A 22,480-nucleotide genomic window follows, 5' to 3' on the forward strand; every position below is an offset into this window, starting at 1 on the left:
ACTGTTGCATGAGAAGGAAATGGCAGACAAGTTCAGGAATTCAAATCTGGCATATCCAGAGTCCTCAATGGGGTTGCATTTTTTGCAAACTAGGAAAAAAATCTGTTAAAGAACACATAGCTATGTGTAAACAAACTGAAGCTATTACTTCTGCAATGGATTTTTCATTTTGCCTTATCTGCATTCAATCTTCAACTATACAAGTTCATATTTTCTCATTATGCCCACCTAAATCCTTTTGAAAAGATATGCTGCAAAACCACAATATGATCATATAAGTGTATTATAAATTTATCTCAAAATGTCTGTTCTAGCATTTTAGTTAGAGCTATGAACACTGAACTACAACAAAAAGTATGTGCCATCTGAAACAAGATGTGTTTGTTCTGGAGAGTCATGAAATTTAATACATCTGCTACTACTGTACAGGATCATAAATATGCAAATGAGCCACAAGTTGTTTTGCTTGAGGATAAAAAGGAATTTGAGAGACAAGAAAGGACAAATATTTATTCAAATACTTGAAATAGTGACCATTTGTATATACTGTATTGGTCAGTGCTAGATTCATTTAAACACAAACTGAGAGGAAGACAGTAGTTTTCTTCTATAATGTTTAGGTCTATACAGAAGTAGTTTTTCTTTCTTTAAGCCACAAGAATTTTTTTGTACTTACTGTATTGATGGAGCTGTTTCCAAAGCCCAGGGCAAGGATCAACATGGAACGCAATGGGTTCCATAATACCAAGAAATCAAAGACACAGTGCTGTAGCTGAACTTTGTACCTTTATACTAATAGAGGCTTTACTCTTTATAGGGTATAACATACTTGTGAAGCGTGACAGTGCGTGATCGCTCTCTACCCCAGAGAGCTTGTTATTTCAGGGTAAATAAGCACCCTGTACAAATACAATGCAGGGCCAAAGGACTGATTATATCGTGTCAGGGTTCTCATGACTCTAGTTAGAGGAAATTTAACATTTTCCTTTTATTAGTCAATCAGGTGCAGCTCTATTACTGATAACTTTGAGGCCTCAAACCAAAATTCTGTTTCTGCATGGGGCCTCGGCAGGATACTTCCAGTTTTGGTATTCATTAGCCATAATCCTGATTTATGAGCCAAATGTTGTTCTGCACTGTTTCAGTGGATTTTAAATTTGTAGCTTAGCCAAACATGTTTTTTCCTGAGTAGTATAGAATTTTGCTATGATGAAAGAATGGCCATCATGATAATCAGATTTGCTTAGCTGAACTTGTTTTCAGAGAATATTTATATATAAGTGGAGTCTGCTGAAGAATTATGTATACCTGCATTTCAGGACAAAGATAAACAGAGACATGTGGGTTTTCTCTTTTAGATGTGAAGATTTTCTATTAATGTTCACCGAGAGGGTGAAATCTGGTGGTTATCATGTGATTGAACAGAGGTTTTTGTTTACCAGACCAGAGATCTAATTTTTTTCAATTTTGCCCTTAGCTGTATCTTGCAGGATCTTTTTTCTCTGCCTTTTCTGCCTGCACTGTTGAGTGTAAGTTGAAATTTTCTGTTGTTACAATTGAATGTAAATCAACGAATGACAAAATGTTTCATAGTTGTGTTTGGTAGTGAAGACACATGGTCTTAAGTCAGTATAAAACAAAGGATAAGACCACCATATTTCCAACCAGCTTCCTCATGAGAGACCATGCCAGCTGTACAGATGGACGAGATCATGATTATGTGTTCAATGAAATAAGTGCAAATGTCCATATTTCACAATTTTATGAACAGTAAGGGCTTTACAGCTGTCATATTTAATGTCATTTAAATGATGCATATTTTAGAGAGCAGCAAAAGAAAAGCATATATGTAATAAAAAAGCATTGCTAATAACAAGAGACAAATATAGTAATTACACATGTGAATTCTGAGTGTTAAAAGCATCACTATTCTTTCCCATTCAAAATCTTACACCAACTCTGCCAACTAATGTGGCATGAGGAGGGGGAATTAGAAGACTGTGTGGTAACAGTGCTAATAAGGAAATACCTAAAGGGCTTGACACTGGACCAGGGATTGTGCAAACATAGTGTAATAGTCGAAGAACAATAGTTCCTGCCTTGAAGAGTTTATAATCCATACAGACAAGACAGTGAGCAGAAGGGAAGTTAAGTCTTTCCTTGGAAAATGGTGGTTTCTTTTAAACTTGAATGGTCAATGACTTTTTGCAGAATTCATGACAAACTTCTCCAGCGATGAAAATTAGGCTTCCAGGACCTAACGTGTGGCACAGCAGCAGCCTCACTTAAGTCAGTGAATCTCACGTGAGCTGTCTAACCTAGGCTACTTCCTATTATACCACTTCTTTTCTACTCTCAAATTTATTGCAGAAGATGAGCAAATTTTTCTAAGACTCACATGCATGATGTTTGATTATTCTTTATGGTTAGGGATGGACACAGACGAGTGATCTGAAGCAAATGACCAGGAGCAGCACTGAAGGAAGGTATCAGAGTAAGCTGGGAGGGGAAAGTAGAGAACACAGAAATGAATAGCACTGAAAAGGGGAAAAACAAAGAATGTTGACCAGCATTCAAATTTGGAAAATGCTGTTAGAATGTCAGGGTCAAACTCTTCAGTGTAATCTATGGCTAATACCAGTGCTAGGAACATAGCCAGAGGGATTTTGTCTAAATATGCCCATCTGGCAAACAAATTAATAGTCTACTCTGCAGCTTTTGCTGTTCAGGGACTCAGGGGACTGCTTCACTATTGAGGGGTAAATAATTTTAAGAGAAGCAATGTTCTAAATAGGGATGGTGCAAACTGTGTACATTCTTAACTAGCTGGCCGGTCTTGAGGGCCAGCTTCATTCTGTAGTTGTGAACATCTTTTGGTTTTGTTCTTGTAGTACTACCAGCCATAGTTTTGGGACAGGAAAATTGATTTTCTGCATCGGTTGATCTAATGGCTATGTTCTGGCTTTAAAACCATTTGTGATCAACTCTGAAGTATATGCTAACTGCACCTGTATATCTTTTTTGAAGATAACAAATTGCAGGGGTATAACTGAAGTCATAGTTAAAGGACTATGTGGTTGTTTAAGTAACTGTAGCAACCGAAATGGATGGAAAGCCAAGCCTCCCGGAAAGCTGATATACTTTCAGCCGACCAGTATTAGAAAAAGAAAAGATCAGGTCCTTAGCAGTACTCTTGTCTGTTATACAGCCTGTTAGCATGGTGATGTGCAGACTGGAAAGAACAGCTTGCCTCAGCTGTCAAGGTGAACCTGCAGACAGAGCAGTCTGTGAGCCTTACAATGGCATGGAGGAGGCAGACCAGGCAGCGCAGGTGTTTGTGCGAAGTCGGTGATGTCCCGGGGGGCCTTCGTGCTGCAGCGAGCCGGGCGTGCAGCTCTCCCGCAGGCTGGCAGCTCCCCCGTCCGTGCCGTGCCGTGCCGTGCCTCGGGCCGGTCTCCCCTGTCAGGCGGGTCTGTTTCAGCAGAGGGCACTCTGTTCCTAACGATGGAGGAGGCGCTTTCCCGTGCTGCTCAGAAACCTAAACAGCTTGGAAAAGTTTCCAGCGCAACATATTTGAACAAACTCTTCATCGGTTATGTTTAGTTCACTGGAGCATATTTTTAACTTCAGTGGCAGGGATAATAGCCCTTTTTCTACGTGCTGCTTTTAGCGGACTCGACGAAAGCTTGGGACATCAGTGGAAGCCGTAGTGCAAAGGTAGAGGGTTTCGGTGTTCCTGTTCAGCAGCCCAAAGCTCAGAGGGAGAACGAGAGCAAAGCTGTCGTATGAGACATACTCGTCAGATTTACAGTAGGAAACCTAAAAATATCGTAGAGGGCAGCATGATTAAAGACCTCCTTGGTGCGTGAGCAGATTTGCAGCTGTACCGTGAGAGTTACTTGGAGATGAGGCACAGGATGGTTGTGGTTTGGAAGCTGCTTTGCCTCAGATTTGGGGGCTGACTTCGCGGTAGCTTTTGCCCCTCGGGGGAAGACGAACCACTGGTCCGGGGCTGCCGCGCTCTCAGTCGCCGACACCGGAGCGCCGCCAGTGCCCCCGCAGCCGGGGGTGGGGGGGGGCGGGCGGGCTCCCTTGGCCGGCCGCCCGCCCGCTTGCGCTGGCCGGGGCGGCAGAGGCTGCGCGGGGGGTGCCGAGCCGCGGCGGCGGAGCGGGCGCCGGGCCGGGCCGCGGCCCCGCGCCGCAGGTGGAGGCGCCCGGGCGCCTCTCGCCGGGGCCGGGCTGCGGCGGGCGGGCGGGGGCGGCCCGCTGCCAGCAGCCTCTAGGACCTTGGCTAACGTGCGGCGGTGGGCTGGAGCCTGGCGTGAGGGAGGGGCCGCCGCTCGTGATGCAGGATGCTGTATCCCCGGTGCCGTGACAGGCAAGGCTCGCCCCTGCCCTGCGAGCGGGAAGGAGGCGCCGGCAGAGCCGGACCCGCTCCCCGCCTCCCTCCCGGCCCCGGCCCCGCTGCGCGCTCCCCGCCGAGCCGAGGGACGCGGCGCCGCACCAGGTGGGTGAGCTCGGCGGCCGCGCCGGGGGAGGGCAGCCCTGCAGCAGTCCGGCGGGGCCTCGGCAGCGGCAGCCTCCCCGACCCGCTTCCCCGAGCGGGTTCCCGCGAGGGAGGCGGGCGGCGGCCCGGGCCCCGCGGGCGGCTCCCCCGGACGGGCCGGTCGGGCTCAGGGCAAGCGGGGCGGCCGCGGTGCTGGGCGAGGGTCGTCCGAGAGGGCGAAGTGGGGTGGGTTGCTTGTAGAGCCCTCGGAGAGCCCAGGCACCGGCACCTGAGAAGTACCGGAGCCTGGTGTGTTTTGCCAGTTGTGGCTCTCAGCAACGCCTGGCGAGGGGGGCAAAAAAAATTTCTTCCTTCTCTTATTGCCATAGTTGATTGAAACTTTTGAATGACAGAAGCACCCAGGAGTGCTAAAGGTATTGGGAAGGAGGGGAACTTTTTAAAGTTTTTGGAGGGAGGGAATAAAACACTTATTTCTGTAAGGCATCTTAATTATGTTTAGTTGACAGGTGCAAGAACTGTTTGGATAGACGGTTTTCCTTTGGCATATCTGACCTTTTAGAAGGGAGTACTTTTTTTGAAGGAGAGATTTGCATTCACTGTGGGGCTTTGCAAAATAGTAGGGTGGTGGCTGGGAGGAGGAGAGGGAGGGCTGTTTGTGTGCGTGTGTATTAGGGGTGCGTGGAACTTGTACTATTTTGAGATCACTGTGGTAATGAATAGTCTGAGGCAAAAAGATGCCTTGACACTAGGAATTAAGAGAATTAGCAGCATTATGACATGATTTTTTTTTCTTGGCAATTTTAAATGGAAGTTTTTAGTAAAAGTGACTGATGGTTTCGTGTTGGCCCTGGAATGGTGATGATCACTAAATTGATGGATTTTTTTTTTTTTTTCTCTGCCCTGATCACTTAGTCTCTGAGCTGTTATGATCAGAGCTTTCAAGGGCAGTGCAAATGACTGCTGAAGTCCCAGGGCTGGGCTCTCAACTTTGAGTGGGTGAAAGTACATCAGAAATACTCTGCTCCTTGCATTTTACCTTCCAGAGATCAAGACGGGAGGGGTTCCCAATTTGATAAATTCTCCTGCATTCAGGAGATAATCGAACTTGCCCACTATTGCCAGCTTCCCCAAACCTTTCATCTCCCCCCCTTTCTGTTCCCTAATTGGAACTACCTCACCCTGCAGGCTGTGCTCATGGCATGCACTGCGCGTCTGCTCCTCTGGCCAGCACAAAACTCCGGTGTTTGCATTGCATTTCTTCCAAAGGCCGGCTCCATACCTTTGCCCAGTTTGCTTTAGTCATTGAAATTCTGGCGGAGCCCACTTGATTTTGTTTGTAACTTGAAACAATTTCTCTCAGCAGAGCCCCAAGGCATGAGGATGGCCAGCCCTAAAGCCACGGGGCTCTCCTGGGAGATCACTTGGCTTGCTATTGCTATCTATGCTCATCTACAGGTAGGTAATGAACTTGTTGCTATTGTCATGCCTGGTCCTTTATCGGATGATCTTGCTGCACACTTTGAATTACTGTTTTTTAAACAGAAAACTGATGAAGGAACTGCACTGTAAATAAAAGGCTCCTGATGAGAAGGTTTTCCTTTAACTGAACCGAATTTCAAAGACATCCATGTGGAAAATTAATATTCTCTCTCTTCCTAATAATATTGTACCTGACTTTACCAATTGGGGACCAAAGGGAGATCTTGACAGATTGTAATGCCATGGGTCTTTCTAGGCAGCACAGCTGCTCTTTGCCCCCAGGAGGTTTAGCCCCTGATAAATGTTAAGATACTGTAAGTGACAAGGGTTATATAAATACCTGGGTAGAACCATCTAAAGCACTTGGAAGTCAGTCTTGGAGGGGAAGGTGGTCCAAAGAGGACTTTGCTTCAAGTGTTCAATGGATACAGGAACCATGGAGGAAAACCATAGCTGCCAACTGATCTATTGCCTGACACATGAGCCTAATCAGTTCCAAGAAGTGAGTATTTAAAGAAATATGGTGTGCTGGCATGCAGCAGAGATGTTGTTATAGTATGTCATTCTCTATACTGATAGTTCCCACAGCACAGAACGTTTCAAGGATTCTTCAGGCTTAAATACACCCAAATCTGGAAATCCTTAGGAAAGGACAGCTAAATAAACCGGAGAATGTTTTTTGAAATAAATAGCATCATGTTTTGAAGTATTGTAGTAGTCTTTGACAAAAAAGTAAAATCTTGGTTTTTAATAAAATCAGTGATGCTGTTTACTGTAATACTGTTGCGTACTGTTTGTACTATTGCGATGATGAGAAATGGTGGTTTCAAACTGGAGCCTGGTGTGCTGGGCATTATATAAATGTACATCCTGAATAATTTTGAATTGAAGGACAATACAGCAGGCAAAAGTAAATTCAAAAGGAGTATGAAGAACTGAGGAGACTGTACTAGACAGCTGAGTAAGCTGTGATCGATTTAAGGTGGACTTTGAGGTTTTAAGGTAGTGGGAATGGGGCTCCAACCCATCTGCAGTAGCACTGCGGAGTGCACTGTGTGCTGTGAGTCATTTGGCAGCTACCTGTTGATGAACGCCCCCTGCACCTGTATTATGGTTGCGGCTAGTCATGAAAGTACACTGGTTACTTGAGTAAAGGACTCACCATTACAGTAAAAATTATTAGATTCCTATTAATTGTACAGTAAAGCACAGTGCATTCAGTGCATGTCCAAGCAGATAGGGCAACAGTGGGATCTTCTGCTTTTTTCTTGCATATTTCTTATGCAAGAACAAAAATGTTACTGATTTGCTGTGCCTGTTCAGCTTGTATTTTTGTGTGCAAGCAGTTGAGTGATGCTGTAATAACCGGCCCTATAACCACTCAGAAAGTAGTATGTAAAGTTCACTTAATAGTTCTGCTCAAGATGAGAATAGAAGTTTAGAGAAGGGAAATGTCAACTTTGTGTTTGGGCCTTTTGGTTATGAAGAGACCATTTTTTTTCTTTTACAGTATTTTTCTTGTATTTTTTTCTTTCATATTTTTCTTATTGTAGAACTGGAACCAGTAGTGGCATAGTTTCCTCTTCTCCACGAATGGTTTGGCATAGCTTCACTTGTCTCTTTATAATAAAAACAACCCAAACACATTGTAGTAATCAATAGGCTATTGTGAGTAGCTTTATGAACATTTCAGTCCAGGTCAAATTTTTTGGTCTTGATTGTCCTTTAAAATATTCTAATCTATTTGGCATATTTGAGTCATTAGCACTTAACCCCAATCTTGTAGGAGGCCCTTCTGCTCCTAAGTTTTAGGTGTTTTATCACAATTTTAGGCACATTAAAGATATTTTATATTATTTAACATAACATTTTTGGTATCCAATAACCATTAATTCTTTAATTGGTTGCTAGGGGCCATACTATATGGACCACACACAGTCATTCTACCCTAATATTGTACCATAGCTTCCACTGGTGTTGTTTTTGGCTATTAAAGTGCTTATGTCTGGAGCTAATCAATTAGAAACAATTGGATGCTGGGCAAGGTCACAAGTCTATGTCATGTCACTTATGTGCAATTGATTAATTTCATCCTGCTTGAGGCAGGTACAGAATAAAATAATGACCATTTTAAAAGAATGTGGTAGAAATGTGGTATGAATGTAATGCAAAGAAAACTTTAACATGAGAAGTTGTGAAAAAGAGGTAGCTGTTACTGAGAAGAAATGAAAGTTAACTTTGGTTATAGGAGCCTTTCTGATTCTTCATAGCACGGTAACAAGCACAGCACGCTGTTTAGCTAGGCTCCAAATTGAACCCTGCCCTTACAGATATGCAGCGTCTTAAGTTTGACAAATCTCTGGCAAGGGCAGATTAGTTGCTAGTAGGTAAGTTAGATTTCATAGGATAACCCAGTGAATAGTTTACCACTGAGCATTGCTGAGCTGCCCGTTCATTAAATCTGCTCTGTGACCAAGAGCAGTGGCGTAAGTGACTCAGGAGGAGATCACTTACAGGCTAGCCTTGGCTGTGTTTCTCTGCGGACATAAAGCCTACGTTTTCTGGTATGTGCCAATATAAATGAAATTAATGGAACTGCAGTAGTCTAAAGGCAATGGTAATCCAAGCAAGTCTGTATGTTTTTCTTAAAAACAAACAACAACCCCCCCCCAAATGGTAGGAGCAACATGGAATAATTAATTGTTTCTAAGGATTTAAATGATGAATCTATCCAAAGAAGTTACTCTATTCCACAGACTATATGTGTTTGTGAACATTAACTATGTCCTTGGCCTTGAATGTAACTATTCATGTGTATTTATTGCTAAATATGGTGTAAAAGGCTCCTCATTTTTCTCACGTGGTAGCAAGCGAGCTATCAATACTACAGATTTTAGGAAATGGTTAAGCTAATAAACAAAATAGAGGTATCCAAGTCCAATTTTGCTGTTTTGAAGTGATGTCTTGAGTACATGTGGCTCCATATTGGTAATTGAAAAGGCAGGATGCTCAGCCTGGTAACCAATTCTTTCTTAACCTTGTGATAACATTTTATTGCACTGTTCAGCTAGATGCTGTTATATTTGTTATGAAATGTATGTAAGACTGTATATCTATATGTTCTTACTAATGGATTAATGGCTGCAAGAAATGATGACTAGCAGATACATATAGACAAATATATATCATCAAGAATTTTACACATGGATTCATTTTAGATTTATTCTCTGGTATGTTGTTTTCAAATGAGGAATATGCTGATATTTTTTTTAGGTTCCTACAGTCCAAATTAAACCCTCTACAAGTCAGTTTGTTTCACCTCCAAAGACCATGAGGCTGCTAATGTCTGAGGAGGGAATAACAGCAAAGACACCATGTCTGGATATTTAAGAAGCATTGGCTCTGGGTTTGTATGGAAGGGAAAGTTTCGTAGGTCACATATTCATTGAATAAACTGTTGGTTGCTCACATGATTTATGTTTCTGCAATCCCTGCCTGCATTATGTTTTTTTCTATCTGTGATATTTTGGATATAAAGGATATACATGTTGAAAACATTATCTTATTCAAAATGATTCTGCCATAACCAATATGCCAAAAACTACCAACATAGTAAATGTCTTTAAGGTTGAGTTTTGCAAGGCCAAAAATCTGATGTCCATTATATGACTTAGTGGACTTGGAGACCATCTTTGTGGAAAACCTTTAGAATATTGTTTTACAGTCACTGAATTGCACACTGATGTTCAGAAAATAGATTATGATCTACATGCCATACAATAGTAAGGATTCTTAAATCTCCAGTGACTTTAATCAAAAATATCAGGATGAGATTTGCAAGTCCAGAGTTAAATCTGAAGCACTTTCCCTTTTTTGTACGCAGGTTGCAATTCTGCACCCATCTGGAGTTTTGCCATCAGCCTCAATAGGCCTGTGGTTTTATTCTTAGTTTGAAGATTGAAATGCCTCTACTATAGACAAATAACACTTTTGAGACTCTGTAGAAGTGTTCTGACTTAAAATATTCATTGTTATTGACAAAGTTGTAACTCAGTGACAGCATTACCAGAAAACTTATGTAAATTTCTGAACTTCCTTTGAATTTATGACTAATAATGATTGCTCAGCCAGTGCTCATAGGATCTGAACTGCTGTTACTGCCAATTTACAATCCAAAAGAGTTTAAACGTCAGAAAAATTGTGATGAATCTGTCTTGTGACTTGAGACACAAACTATGTATGAATACTTATTTTTTTAAAATGTACTCACAAAAAAATTAAGTCAGCTATAGGAGGTGACCAAGAGTACAGACGATATCAGTGAAGGCATCCTTTTACTATGTCATTTATTTGTTTTCATTTTCTCAGTAAATATTTTGATCATAGTGATTATGAATGATGCTTGCAGTGATACCACTCAGAAAATCAAGCTTTGGTTATTCAGCTAAAGCGTGATCCAAACCCATTCATTCCAATTCGGCAAAGGTGGTTTAATCTCAATATCCAGCTAGATTTCAAATTCTGTATCTATATCTTCAGAAATGGGTATCAGTGCTCACTGTGATGATAATTTCTGATGAGGTTACACTAAAAATTGGGCAGAGATTCTCAAATCAGTTGTGTGTAGAGCTGCAAAATGCTGGTTCCAAAACTAGATATCCAAGAGTCGAACACTTAGAGAAGCCTCAAGTATAGGAATAATCTCTTACAACAGTCAGTGACTTCTAGTTTCTCTTGAAAAAGTAGTGAAGAAAAGAAGGAACAGCTCTAGGATGATCTTTGGTTTCAGCAGACACTTGACCACTTAGTCACTGATAATTAGTCATTCAGGTCTGCTTGGTGCAGCTGGATCCTTCATACTCCTTACCAAATTGGGACATAAACCTCACTGAGGTGGCAGTTTTGCACAGTGCACCAAATTCCATTCCTGCCTTTGCATCACAGCAAATGTACATGATTGATTGTACTGATATTAAAGCCCTTTTACCGTTCATTCAGAAATCATGATTTGGTCATTGAAAATAATGAGTTTTGCTTCAAAAGAACATAAATTTTAAAATCTGAGTCATTTTTATTTGCTTTTACTTCTAGAACCTGTAGGGTTCACATATTTATGTCTTTATCTGCAATTTTCGAGCTTGAAGCTTTTCTTAAAATAGTTCCCCATGCTCACCTGGATCCAGGAGCTGGGGTTTAAGTAAACACCAAATATAATGTGGCTTGCAATGAAGTAGTAAAATATATTAATTTCAGTGATAGTGGGAGCAGATTTATAATTGCGCCTCTATACTTGTTTGTGTTGTAAGCCTATGCAAGAAATCTTTGGGCATGAGTTATATCATACTGTGCAAATGTTGTACTACTGTTAAGTCAGTGTGGTGTTAAGATTTTATATAGTTGATAATACTGGTGATAAAGTCTTGCGGCTGCGTACAGTCCAACACAGCCTTACTTGAACAATTCCAGTGTAATTCTTATTATGCAAAATCTCTGTAAAAAAAAGACAGTTTGTGCATGGTGAGAGAGTGGATTTGTTTTTGAAGTAGTTTGCTAGTGAGCACAACATTCCAGAAAGGACATTGAATATAGCCATGGCAACTCTGAAGACACAACTAAGACCCACACAGGAACTGAATAGCACTGCAGTTGTGATATGCCCTCTGCACTCACTTTATTGTCACTGATAGATAAAGAATTCCTTTAGGTTTTGAAAGCATGTGTATACCTCTCTTTCCCATAAGAGGAGAACTTTTTTTGATATTAGCTGAAGTCTGTAGACTGTCAAGTGCTCTTGAATTTAAGGGTCATATTTTCAAAATGGCCTCATTCCAACTTGCAGGAGGAAGTACAGTTGTGCAAACTCACTTCTTGATGGCTGTCAGCTATGCAAGGCTGCTAAACTTAATGCAGATATGACAGCATTTTCAGAAGGGTCTGTGTGATGTGGAGCCTTTGTTTTGATGACTTTCAGTAAGTCTTGAGACATAAGTTAAACACTAATACTGTTAAGTACTTAACTGTATTGGTAGGTGCTTAGCTGGATTTTTTGAAACAAGTAACAGGATAAATTTCAATTAATCCAATGGGAACCAGGCGTTAGGTGCCTTAGGCACTTCCAAAAGTCTGGCTAAGCCTTGTCATCATATTTAGCTGATTAACCCAAAACTTTCACCCTTAAAACTCTTTTGAAAGACTAGGTTTCTGGTGTGTAAATTCTAGTACCTGGGTGTGTAGATATTTGATGATACTTGAGAAGTGCAAGTACAAGCATCACATGTTTATAAAGGGAGGGCAGTTTTTGAAAACTTGGCCTAATATATCCCTTCCAGACAGCATATTACATAAATTGTTTAGGAACAATGTTATTTCTGTTTCTAATTTTATATTTATTAGATTTAACATCATTATGGAGAGAAAATGAAAACAGTATTCTCAGTCTGTTTTGAGAAATGTGGTTTCCAAGAATTGTCAGTTTGTCATGCTTCTGGATGCACTAGAAACACAGTGAATGCAAGTCAGCTCAACTAAATTGTGAAACAATATTAAAAATGCATTTACGATTGCAATTACTAGATTGTTGTTGTATGCTAACTGTTGTCATTTGTGTCACGGTGGGAGGTCCCAACTGGTTAATGATGCTGTTCTGTAGCATTAAACAAGTGGAGCATTTGTTTATATGTGGAAACATGTATTTCTGTATTTATGTAATGTTTTCTCTGTCATCAGGTGCTTTGCCAAAAATTGAAGCTGCTTAAAATTTATAGGATACAGTCTCTTGTCAGTGCATGCGAGCAGAACAGGGTATGGTTTATAGTGTGTATATGTGAAAGGACCTATAGATGCTCACTCTATAGTAAATGCAGACGTAAAGAAGAGAGTTTTAGCTGCCTGATCTGTAGCCTTTTAGTATTATAGAAGTAAGATGACATGGGCACACCTGCACTGCCACAGAATGCGAAGAGTAAGGGATTGTGTTCTCTCAAGCTCTGTTTGGCAATAAACGTTTCCTGGCCTGCACCTTGCAGAAGCTCTGAGAAGGCTGCAGAAATAGGCTTTATTCCCAGATGGCTGATTCAGCAAGAAATTCACTAGCTCCAAAAAAATCCCCCCTTTTGCTTGCAATTTCCCTGCTTGTATATGTGGCTGCTCCAGGCCATCCACTGGCATGGAGAAATGTGAAAGGACAGTGCAAGTACTGGTTCTGATACATTCAGGTTTGCCTCTTCTGATGGGAGTTTTCCTTGCTTTCCCAGCTACTGCAGCCTCTTGTTGGTGTAGCAGTGGTGTGGAAGCAGAAGGCTAAACAAGCTCTCTGTGCTCTCTGTGGTTGTATAACAAATGAAATATGCTAAAATATGATTTGGCTTCCTCTCTTGAGAGTCTCCTTTTATTAGATGTTTTCAAGGTCTCATTACTCATTTGGTGTTTTGTTTTCTTGAGTCTCCAAATAGTTTTAAACTGTTCCCTGGTTGACTAACATGGATGTTGGCTGAAAAATCCAATAGCATAGTAGTGTCTTGAGTATTGCCTGCTTGGTAGATGATGTTCTAGTTGGAAACTGCCAGGTACATCCAACTTATTACTGATTCTTTCAGCTGATCTCATCAACACTTTTGTTAGAAAGCAGAAGAGGGGATACATGTATCACTGGAGAGAGGTGTTGTGTATGCTTTATGCCATGTAGGGATTTTGCTAATGCCACTAACTGATAAGACTGCTTGAACAGGCTATGTTTTTGTGCCCTGATTTTATAACTTTATTTATATGAATACAAGGTGCTTTATATGACTAACAATTACACTTTTCCTCTAGACTGGTAATTCTCAGGTAAGTCTTTTCATGGAACAGCCAGCTCAGAGCTTGGCAGCAGTTAACAGTGCAAATTGAATGGTGGGAAATGCTATGAAGGGAAGGTGTAAAACAAAGCAAAGAGTATCATCCTTTCACTGTATGAATTCCTAGTTTGGCCACACTTAAGTATCGTGTACAGTCCTGATCTCTTTATGAATGGGGTGGAAAGGCTAGACAGGAATCAGCTGGTAACTTGTTTCTTCCAGCATAAGAATTGAGTGCCATTAAATAAAACTACTAGGAGACAGATTCAAAACAATGAAAGGTGGTTGTCCTCCATGTAATGATCTTTGGCACTTCTTGTCATAGGTTTTTTTTGAGCAGAAGGTTACGTGGATTTCAGGGGAGACAGGACAACTACTGGGACAACCCACTAAGTACTACTATACATACAAACCACAGCAGGCTAAGAAAAGTAGGTGAGTCCAGGAAAGTATTCCAGGGAAGTATTGTACAAACTTGCTCCGGACATGCTCTTTGGGTGTCCTGTTATGGCTACTGTTGGAAGGTGATGGGCTAGATGCATCCTTGGCCTGAACCAGTTCAGCCTTTATGTCATTTTGATGCCCTTGGGGCTGCACTTGAGGACTGTTGAACTAGAAGTTAGAACCAGTCCTGGACCTACTGTCACTTATGACTCATCATTTAAAAACTAACAAAGAAATATATTCTGCAAACTCCAGGTGTAACAGGAGGTATGTCCTGGACACGTAAGAACGTGCTCAAAACCTGCATAGGTGTCTACATTCTGAGCTTCTTTGTGTCTGCCTGGAATATCTTTTATTTTTACATTGTTATTAAATTTTTTCTTTACAAACATTTTTATTATGTTTCTGGTGCATTTTCAAAATTTAAAGTTTTGGAATGATTTTTGAAGTATGGAAGGGAATTTGGGTCATTTTGCTTCATTGCTGGAGTAGTTTCTTGTTTTTAAACACACACTAGTATTTCCTTGAGCAAGATAAATAAAGAAATGGCTTCTGATATTTTACTAAATAAGGCTTGGCTTAAATTCCACTTTCATTATGTGGTCAGTCCTTCTGTAAAACACAAATATTCCAGACATTTTCCCTGCATGAGTGAGCACTTGCCTTCACCCCAGTGTGAAACTGCGCACCCAAATGCTTTTCCCACTTCCTTTTCCTATCTTTCAGTTAAATTTAGAACACAATAGGTTGGTTAAAACCATAAGAAAACCTCCAGAAAGCCATCTTAACATATGTGTTTTTACCATGCAGCTGTTTATCTTCTGCTAAGAGGAAACTATAAATGTATTTTTAATGCCAGGAGCTGGGCTTAAAATGCCATTACTTATCCGGTGGGAATAGATTTGAAAATTAGTAAGCAATTAGATCAGTAGGCAAATACATTTTACTTAATGTTGCAAGTCTCATGGGCCTTTCAAATATCCTGTTAGTATCACCTGTTCTTAGCTTGCAACCTTTTAAATCTTTACCTAGTCTTAAACAGCAATGTTACTTTGAAAAGGAAAATTTTCTGTATTTTTTTCATTTTTATTTATGAGCTGAATTTTAATTTTTAAAAAAACTTGCATGGTTCCTCCAAGGGCAACAGAGATGTACTGGGAACACTAACCTTTTCTTGAAGAAAATTTCTTCCTGTAGATAACCATCTTGACAAGGGCCTTAGCTGGGATAACAGAACATGTGGGTCTTGTTCTGGTCTTTTGAACTTGCTTGAATTATGTCCTTAGCAAACACCAGTGATGTATTTGTTTATAATTGCTTATTTTTCTTGCTGAATTTAGACCTCTGTGAGCCATCTGTCATATGTCACATAGAGGCCACTATTTAGAAATGGGGAAAGTGTAGGAACTGTAGACTTTCTTTTTTATTATTTCAAATGTTAAGGCCAGTCCTTGAGAAGACTGAAGAAAAGACCTTGTCCTCTTCCACTGTACTATAGGAGCGTCCCATCATTCCTTGTCTGCCAAAATTTCACAGTGAATCAGTGGTAGTATGAGGACTCTCAGCCTAGGCACTATAAAACCTCAGTCCTGAAAAAGGTCCAGGCTGGGGAGCCCCATGGACTTCATTAAGTTTCTGTGCCACAAGTGAGACCTTATTTTGTAAAATTCAGGCTTTCTACTTCAACAGTACAACACTCTGCACTTGAGTAACAGTGCCACTGAAGTCTGCAGGCACTCTGCCTGAGACATCAGTGGGAGTTTTTCTTGAGTAAGCCCTGCCCATAGGAAGCACACTGAGGCTGAATTTCATTAGTGCTAACTAGTTGGTTATCATATTTCCTGTTGTGTGGTGTGAATCACTTCATCTCTTCTTCATGGAACTGCTAAGGACAGATGGCATTTAAAGCTGTGTCTGCAGCTGTTAGTTTTCTTGAAACTTGGCTGTATTTATCCCTCTGGAAAAAAAGCAGAGATAATAAAAAAGATAATTTGCCTGTTGCTTATAAACCTTGCAAAATTTGAAGTGATTTCCATTTTTTTACATGTCACTTTTTTATTGTGTGTCATTGAAGACCATTTTATCAGGTGTTCCAGACCATCCCTGTTGGCAGGAATTTCTCCGAACTACTGCAGAGGGAAACATCAAAAACAGTCCTTAGAGCATGTACGCTACTTTTCAGGAGAACTGAAGCAGAACATGGAAATTCACTTTTTTAAAACCAATGTGACTTTTTGCCAGATTTACTATATTCAGAAGTTTCCTTTGAACCTTTTAAGGGGTTGCACTCTCCACTGCATGGTGCAGTTCTGCTAATGAAAATAGAGGGAAACACAAACACACCATAAATAAGGAAGATATAGAAAGTTGATTTCTACATGTAGCATTTTGTCTGTGCATATGAAAATTGACATCATGGTGTTGGAATGTTGACCGTGTTTTGCATTTTGCTAGCTGCTTTTACTGGAAAGCATGTGTTTCAAAGGGAGTTTTCAATTTTTATAAGTCTTTGCCTCTATAATAGCCCAGTCTTATTTTGAATGTAGACTTCAGCTATGAATAAAATTTAACTCATGAAGTAAGAGATTCCTCTGGCACAAAATGTGAATGAATTATGCAAACATTAACCAGTAATGTGCATGTCTGGATCAGAATAGTCAAAGCCAACCTTTAGGTTCCACTGTTACCACTCAACATTGTCTTACTCGGTTCAAGAATGTCTTACTCTGAGAGTAAGGATACTGAGTTCTGAGGAACTCCTCTCAAGAAAAGCTGCATTACATGTGGGGAAAGCATAGCTGGCTGCACAAAACCAACCCTTTGTGGGAAATTTTCACTAATGTGCTTTCGTAGCTCCAGATGGGTCTGTGAAAGAAGTGAAGAAAACAAGTCTAGCAGCAATGAAAAAGTGGCGTTAGCCCTTCATCTTGAGAGTAATCATCCAGATAAAACTGGCAAAATTCAATTAGATTATCTTTCAGTAATGGGCTGGCCTCTCTTCAACCTTCATAATCCAACTCATTTTCCCAGAGTTTCAGGGTTATATACTCTGTAGAAAGTTGGCAACCCAAGTTTCCCATGTCATCAACTCTATCCAGTCTCCTGAGAGGAGTTTTCTGGTACAACATCCTTGCACCTGCTAGTTCTTCCCCAGCTCTTCTCAAAATCCGACTGCTCTGAACCCCTTCCTGAAATTGTTCCATGCTACTTAAGCAGTTTACTAATTTTTATAATAATGTGATTCCCCAAGTGATATGAGGCACGTCTAGTTCCATTAACCTGTCCTTGTGATGAAGGACTCAAATTCTTGGTGATATTTCCAGTGTCTACGGTTGGGTTTGAAAGAGTTAGACATTATTCTGAGATTACATCTGCTTCTTCAAGTTAAATCAAAAGTACCTAGTACCTGTCAAAGTGTATATGCCTTTGCCTGCAGAGAAAAGCTAGCACTTTTTTTTAAAAGGAGCATTTAACACCCCTAAAAAAATGTAATTCCCCTTTTTACGTGGGGGTGTGCAATGTCGAAAGCCTGAATTCACTGCTAAAGTTTTAGACTTTATTCCTGTATGTATGCTCTATGGAAATATGTGCATGTATAGTGTATGTAACTGCACTAACAAAGTCTCAGGCAGACTGAGATTGTCTTTAGTTGAGTTTTAGTCTGAATTAAGTGTTAGCTACAGGTTCCTGATGGACTCTTCTCTGCATATGAGTTGCAGGGGTGCTGTATGAAACAATATACAATGATTTACCCTGGTGTTATTCTTAGTTGAGAAAGTAGACACGATCAGATCTTTTTGCACAGCTAAATGAGAACATGGGTCCAGAAAAATGAGGAATGATGTTTCATGTTGAAGGGTGATGCAGCTTGCTAGGCTGAATATCAGCTTGAACTGGGGCTTGCAGTGGCGTGATTGGTCTCGTAAAATGGGGACCTGCTTCCCTGATCTATCTTTTGTGTTGGAATTGGCTCTTTTAATAAAATAGCTTAGAAGAAAATCCTGTTCAGAGCTGCATAATTAACATTAGATAGCTCAGACATAATATATGGAGCGCTTGAATTGAAATAAAACTTAGATTGGTGGGGACATGCTTGATTCTAATGGATCTCGCTTCAGAAACTATTATTACTCTTTGTAGAGGCATTTGCGTCGATACTTGTTAAGTTCTGCTCCTCCATACTGGTTAAGGTCTGTTCAGCTTTTAAACTGCTGGTGTAGCTCATCTACGCCCATTCTTCTTTTTGGAGGCCTGCCCTAGCAGCCTATGCTGTTTATATGGGCTGTTAGTACCAGAGGATCTCTGCTGCAGTAGGAATTTTTCTCTCTCTGTGGATTTGCGTGAGGGTTGGTGTGGTACTCGGCTCTTCTGCAAGGTGCTGGAGTTGCAAAGGCCTCTCAACGGGATCAGGCCATTCATGACTGCTACAGAGGGCACATAAGAGCTCGCATTTTTCAGAGATGTGTAAACTCACTCACAGGGCTCTCACCTATCCGTTATTTTCCTATACCTTGTTAAGGTTTATGTTTTTTTATTTACTAATTGAAAAAAATATTCATAATTATTCTTAATATTTCATCAGAACATTTCAATGTAAACAGCTAACTTTACATCTCAAATGTTCAATTATTAATTGTCATGATAGCTACCTATGACTTTTATTGGTTATTTCTAGAATCCTATTTCAAGTATAGCAAGATTTGTGCAAGCTTTATTGTTAGGGGTGAAATTTAAACTTTATTAGGATTAAGTGTTTAATAGTATAATTTGCTGCATATGTTGCAAATACAAGCTGCTATGAATAGATCCTCTGTAAAAAAAAAAAAAAAGCATTTGATATGTTATGTATGGACTTAAATCCAATATGTTGTTATCTTTAACTAAAGGAAATTGTAAGAAGAGATTTACAGAGAAGGGTTTATTCTATTAACTTTAATTTCTTTAAAACATTTCTCAACTGAAGTTGAATTTGGTTTCTATATTTTGACTTTATTTAAAATGTGCTCTACATAACTTCCTTTGTTCCTTGAATATTATTCTGAAAATAGTACAAATTGGCTGTTTTTTCATATACATGAGAGGAGAAAAATAGTAGTAGTAGTAGTAGTAGTAGGTGGAATATTTATTTAAGTGGGGTGTCCTGTTTTTCTATTTGTCCACTCACAGTAGATTTGAGGATTTAAGTGCAAGTTAAGTGCAAGTTTTCTGTTATGTTACTGGAATTTTAAAATGTAATTTTTATACCTTGTAAAGAACTGGGAGAAAGGCTCTCCCTTTCCTGCATGTCTTCAGCCCCGTGCCTCCCAGGAAGCAGTAGTACGGAACATATTGATTTAGAATAGGTATCAGGTTTTGGCTTGATGCTGAAGGAGCAAAAACAGGAGGGCAGCACAGCCCTGTGTTTTCCCAGTCTGCATAAGGCATTTGATTAATCTGTGAAATGCTGGTGATTGGTTTGGATTCTTATGGCTTTTAGGCAATTTGGAATGATTCTATGTTTGTAAATGGCAGGAATGAATAGTTTGGGCTTATTTTGAGATTGAGAGACCATATTAAATCTTCTTGGCATAGGCATTTTGACTTGGAGATTTTATTATTGTCCCATACTTCCTTTTAAAGTGTGTAGTTGCTTCTTTGAGGATTTTATTTAAGTAGGTAATCAGGCTTTTTTGAGAAATTGGTTGTATTTTTTATAGAACAATTTGCAGTCAGCCCTTCCTCTTACTAAAGCTGGAGTAACACAAAATGAGGGAAATTGCTGCATGCATCATCTGAACTCTAAGAAAGGAAAAGCATATAGGGAAGGGACAAATCTCATTCAGTCATTTTTGGATGGTTTTCTGCAAGAGGGCAACAAATTTCAGACCTTGTGTGGATGTGTAGGATTCCCTTCAGCCTTTCTACCAGGAACTATAAAAAGCTTGTATAAAGGCACAGAATAATTACAGCCTGAGTCAGGCCAGCAAGTTGGCTTTTTTCACTATAATCAGGATAAAAGAACATCTCTCTTGGCAGAAAGGACTGGGCTCTGAAATAGAGATGTTCTGGACTGATAATTCCAAGTACAGCCAAACTTGCAGAGAAATACACAGGTTAAGATTTATATTCGGGTCTTGCTATTTAAAATGGATGCTGTTTAGGCTTCATATAATAACATTTTACTCTGTATAGAGTGCAGAGGAAGCCAGGCCTATAAAAAGTGCAAATGAAAATAGGATTACTGCCACAGTTAACTTCAGCACAGCTTAACTGTGAGAGTGAGGCTATCTTATTGTTTACAATTTGTAAAGCAGTGGAGAATATGAAGAGATGTATAATTATGCAGGATAAGAATAGACCAACTGAATCAATAAGAGCACAGTATTTCACACCACTGTTTGCAAATTCACTAGATTGTGTAGGTTCTAGCTTCAGTAGTTTCTAGTGTCATGGTTGTCTTTAGTCTGAGAAGTCATAGATACATAGGGCAAAAGGAATCCTCTGCAATTAAATAAAAGGGCGGATGAATTTATTTCCCTGCCTTTGCACAGTCCATTGTTCTTGGATCCTGTCTGTATTTTGAAAAGTCTTAGAATGCTAAAGACAAACATATGAGAATCTGGAACCATGCTAAAGCTTTAGATATTGAACTGTTAGGGTTGGCCTCCTAGCTCACATTAGCTTGTACTGGCAAACTAAGAGCTGACTGCGGATAAGAAAATTCAGGGGAGGTTATTGCCACAGATCCATCCAAAAGTGCTCAGGAATAGTTGAAAAATATTCTGTAGGAATAGCGCCCTTCTGTAAATCTTTAAAATTAAACTCTGCTGTCAAAAATTCTGTTTAACCTTACATGCAAATGGTAGCAGTAAAAGAGAAGCTGCTAGATATGCAAAAATAGGTGATTTTGCACTGTTGGTTAGAAATCAGGCACGTATTGGGAAGTCTGCATTTCCCCTTGCCCTTGCTGTTTTTAAAAGTAGTGAGTGGAGTATCCCTTGTCCTGTAAGAGGCATGACTGCTTTTCAAAAGACAAGGTCAAGTGGACAACCAAGATTATCTATATTCTTTCAGAATTCAGTATATAAAAGCTGCTTTTGAAAAGCTGTTCCTTAGTAGCTGTCCTACTTCCGAGAAAAATAGTGGTGTTTTCCACTTTGCTGAAGCAGGGGAGGCTGAACTACTCGCTTTCTAAAAGATGTCTATGTCACTTAGAGCTAATTGCTGATTTTACATGCAAGACAAATGCGTTAAGAGATTTGATTGTACCAGCAGCGACGATAAGAGTCAGTCCCTCCACAAGCTTTCCTGTATTGGTCAAGGTAGGAGGGTTTTTCAGTAGCTTGACTGCAGCCTCTACTTAGTGTTCAGTTGTGTGTCTAATTTTTAGTTGCCAGTAGATTCAGTGAAATGCCAGTAACTAGGTATATGCTGAAAAGTTATCACCCCCTACAGTTAGATTCTTCAAACTGCTAGAAAAGAGAAGGAAACAAGACAATTTGTCTTACTAGCCATCTGCTATGCCGTCATAAACTCCAATGTGGTATTCTGAAGGAGTAAAATTATTCTGTTAGATTTCCTGTAGAAAGATAATCATTACTGGAAAGCAATGCATGACTTATGACATGTCTCAGTTCATCTGTCCTGGGAGCTATCCATTGTACGTACACATTTGCTTCTGTACACCCACACAGGATGGGAAGATATTCCTCCACAGGAAGGTCTTCCGTTCCCTCAGAATGCAGGTGGTATGTATTGGCAAATCACATATTGTGGATATGGCAGCCAAGTTCCCAGAGTAATGCACGCATAGTGAAGCAATTCACTCAACTTCAGCTGTTCGAATGAGAATACAAGATGGGTGACGAGGAATATAATCACATGGCCTATCTTTCAATGGTCCTTCTGTGATACCTGTTTTAGTCACTTACACTTGCTACTGGTTGTATTTGAAATATAGACCATTAGAGGGTTAAAAATGGTATGTTAGTGAGATCAGTCACAGTGAAGACACTTGGTGCTTAAAATATTTAAAAAGAAAATGCAGAGTATTTAAGAGAGCATCAACTTCTTAAATTCCAAAACACTAGAGAATGTCTTGCCTTTGAATTACAGATGTTATTCAGTGTTCTCCATTCTTCGTCCCTTTTTTGTTGTCATGTTCATTGAGTGTCTTTCTGTAATCACCTGGATCATTTTAAAACTGCTTAATGAAATTTCTTTGCTGGTCATGGAA

General features: G+C 40.1%; 1 protein-coding gene across 6 annotated transcripts in view; it reads left to right on the forward strand.

Annotated features, from left to right (window-relative positions):
* Window positions 1–3,593: 3,593 nt before the first annotated feature.
* ADAMTSL3 (ADAMTS like 3) overlaps window positions 3,594–22,480 on the forward strand; it is a 188,937-nt gene continuing 170,050 nt past the window's right edge. For 2 of the 6 annotated variants that reach the window (XM_075506157.1, XM_075506162.1), the window contains exons 1-2: window positions 3,828–3,861; window positions 5,871–5,962. In XM_075506157.1, the coding sequence (XP_075362272.1) occupies window positions 3,843–3,861; window positions 5,871–5,962 (111 nt within the window). In that variant the 5' untranslated portion in view covers window positions 3,828–3,842. Of the gene's footprint in view, window positions 3,718–3,827; window positions 3,862–3,928; window positions 4,508–5,686; window positions 5,748–5,867; window positions 5,963–22,480 lie in introns of those variants that run through there. The other 4 variants (XM_075506161.1, XM_075506159.1, XM_075506160.1 and 1 more) reach the window with 4 other exon arrangements.

This window comes from Mycteria americana, chromosome 6 (assembly GCF_035582795.1).
Source record: "Mycteria americana isolate JAX WOST 10 ecotype Jacksonville Zoo and Gardens chromosome 6, USCA_MyAme_1.0, whole genome shotgun sequence".
Classification (NCBI taxonomy): Eukaryota; Metazoa; Chordata; class Aves; order Ciconiiformes; family Ciconiidae; genus Mycteria; species Mycteria americana.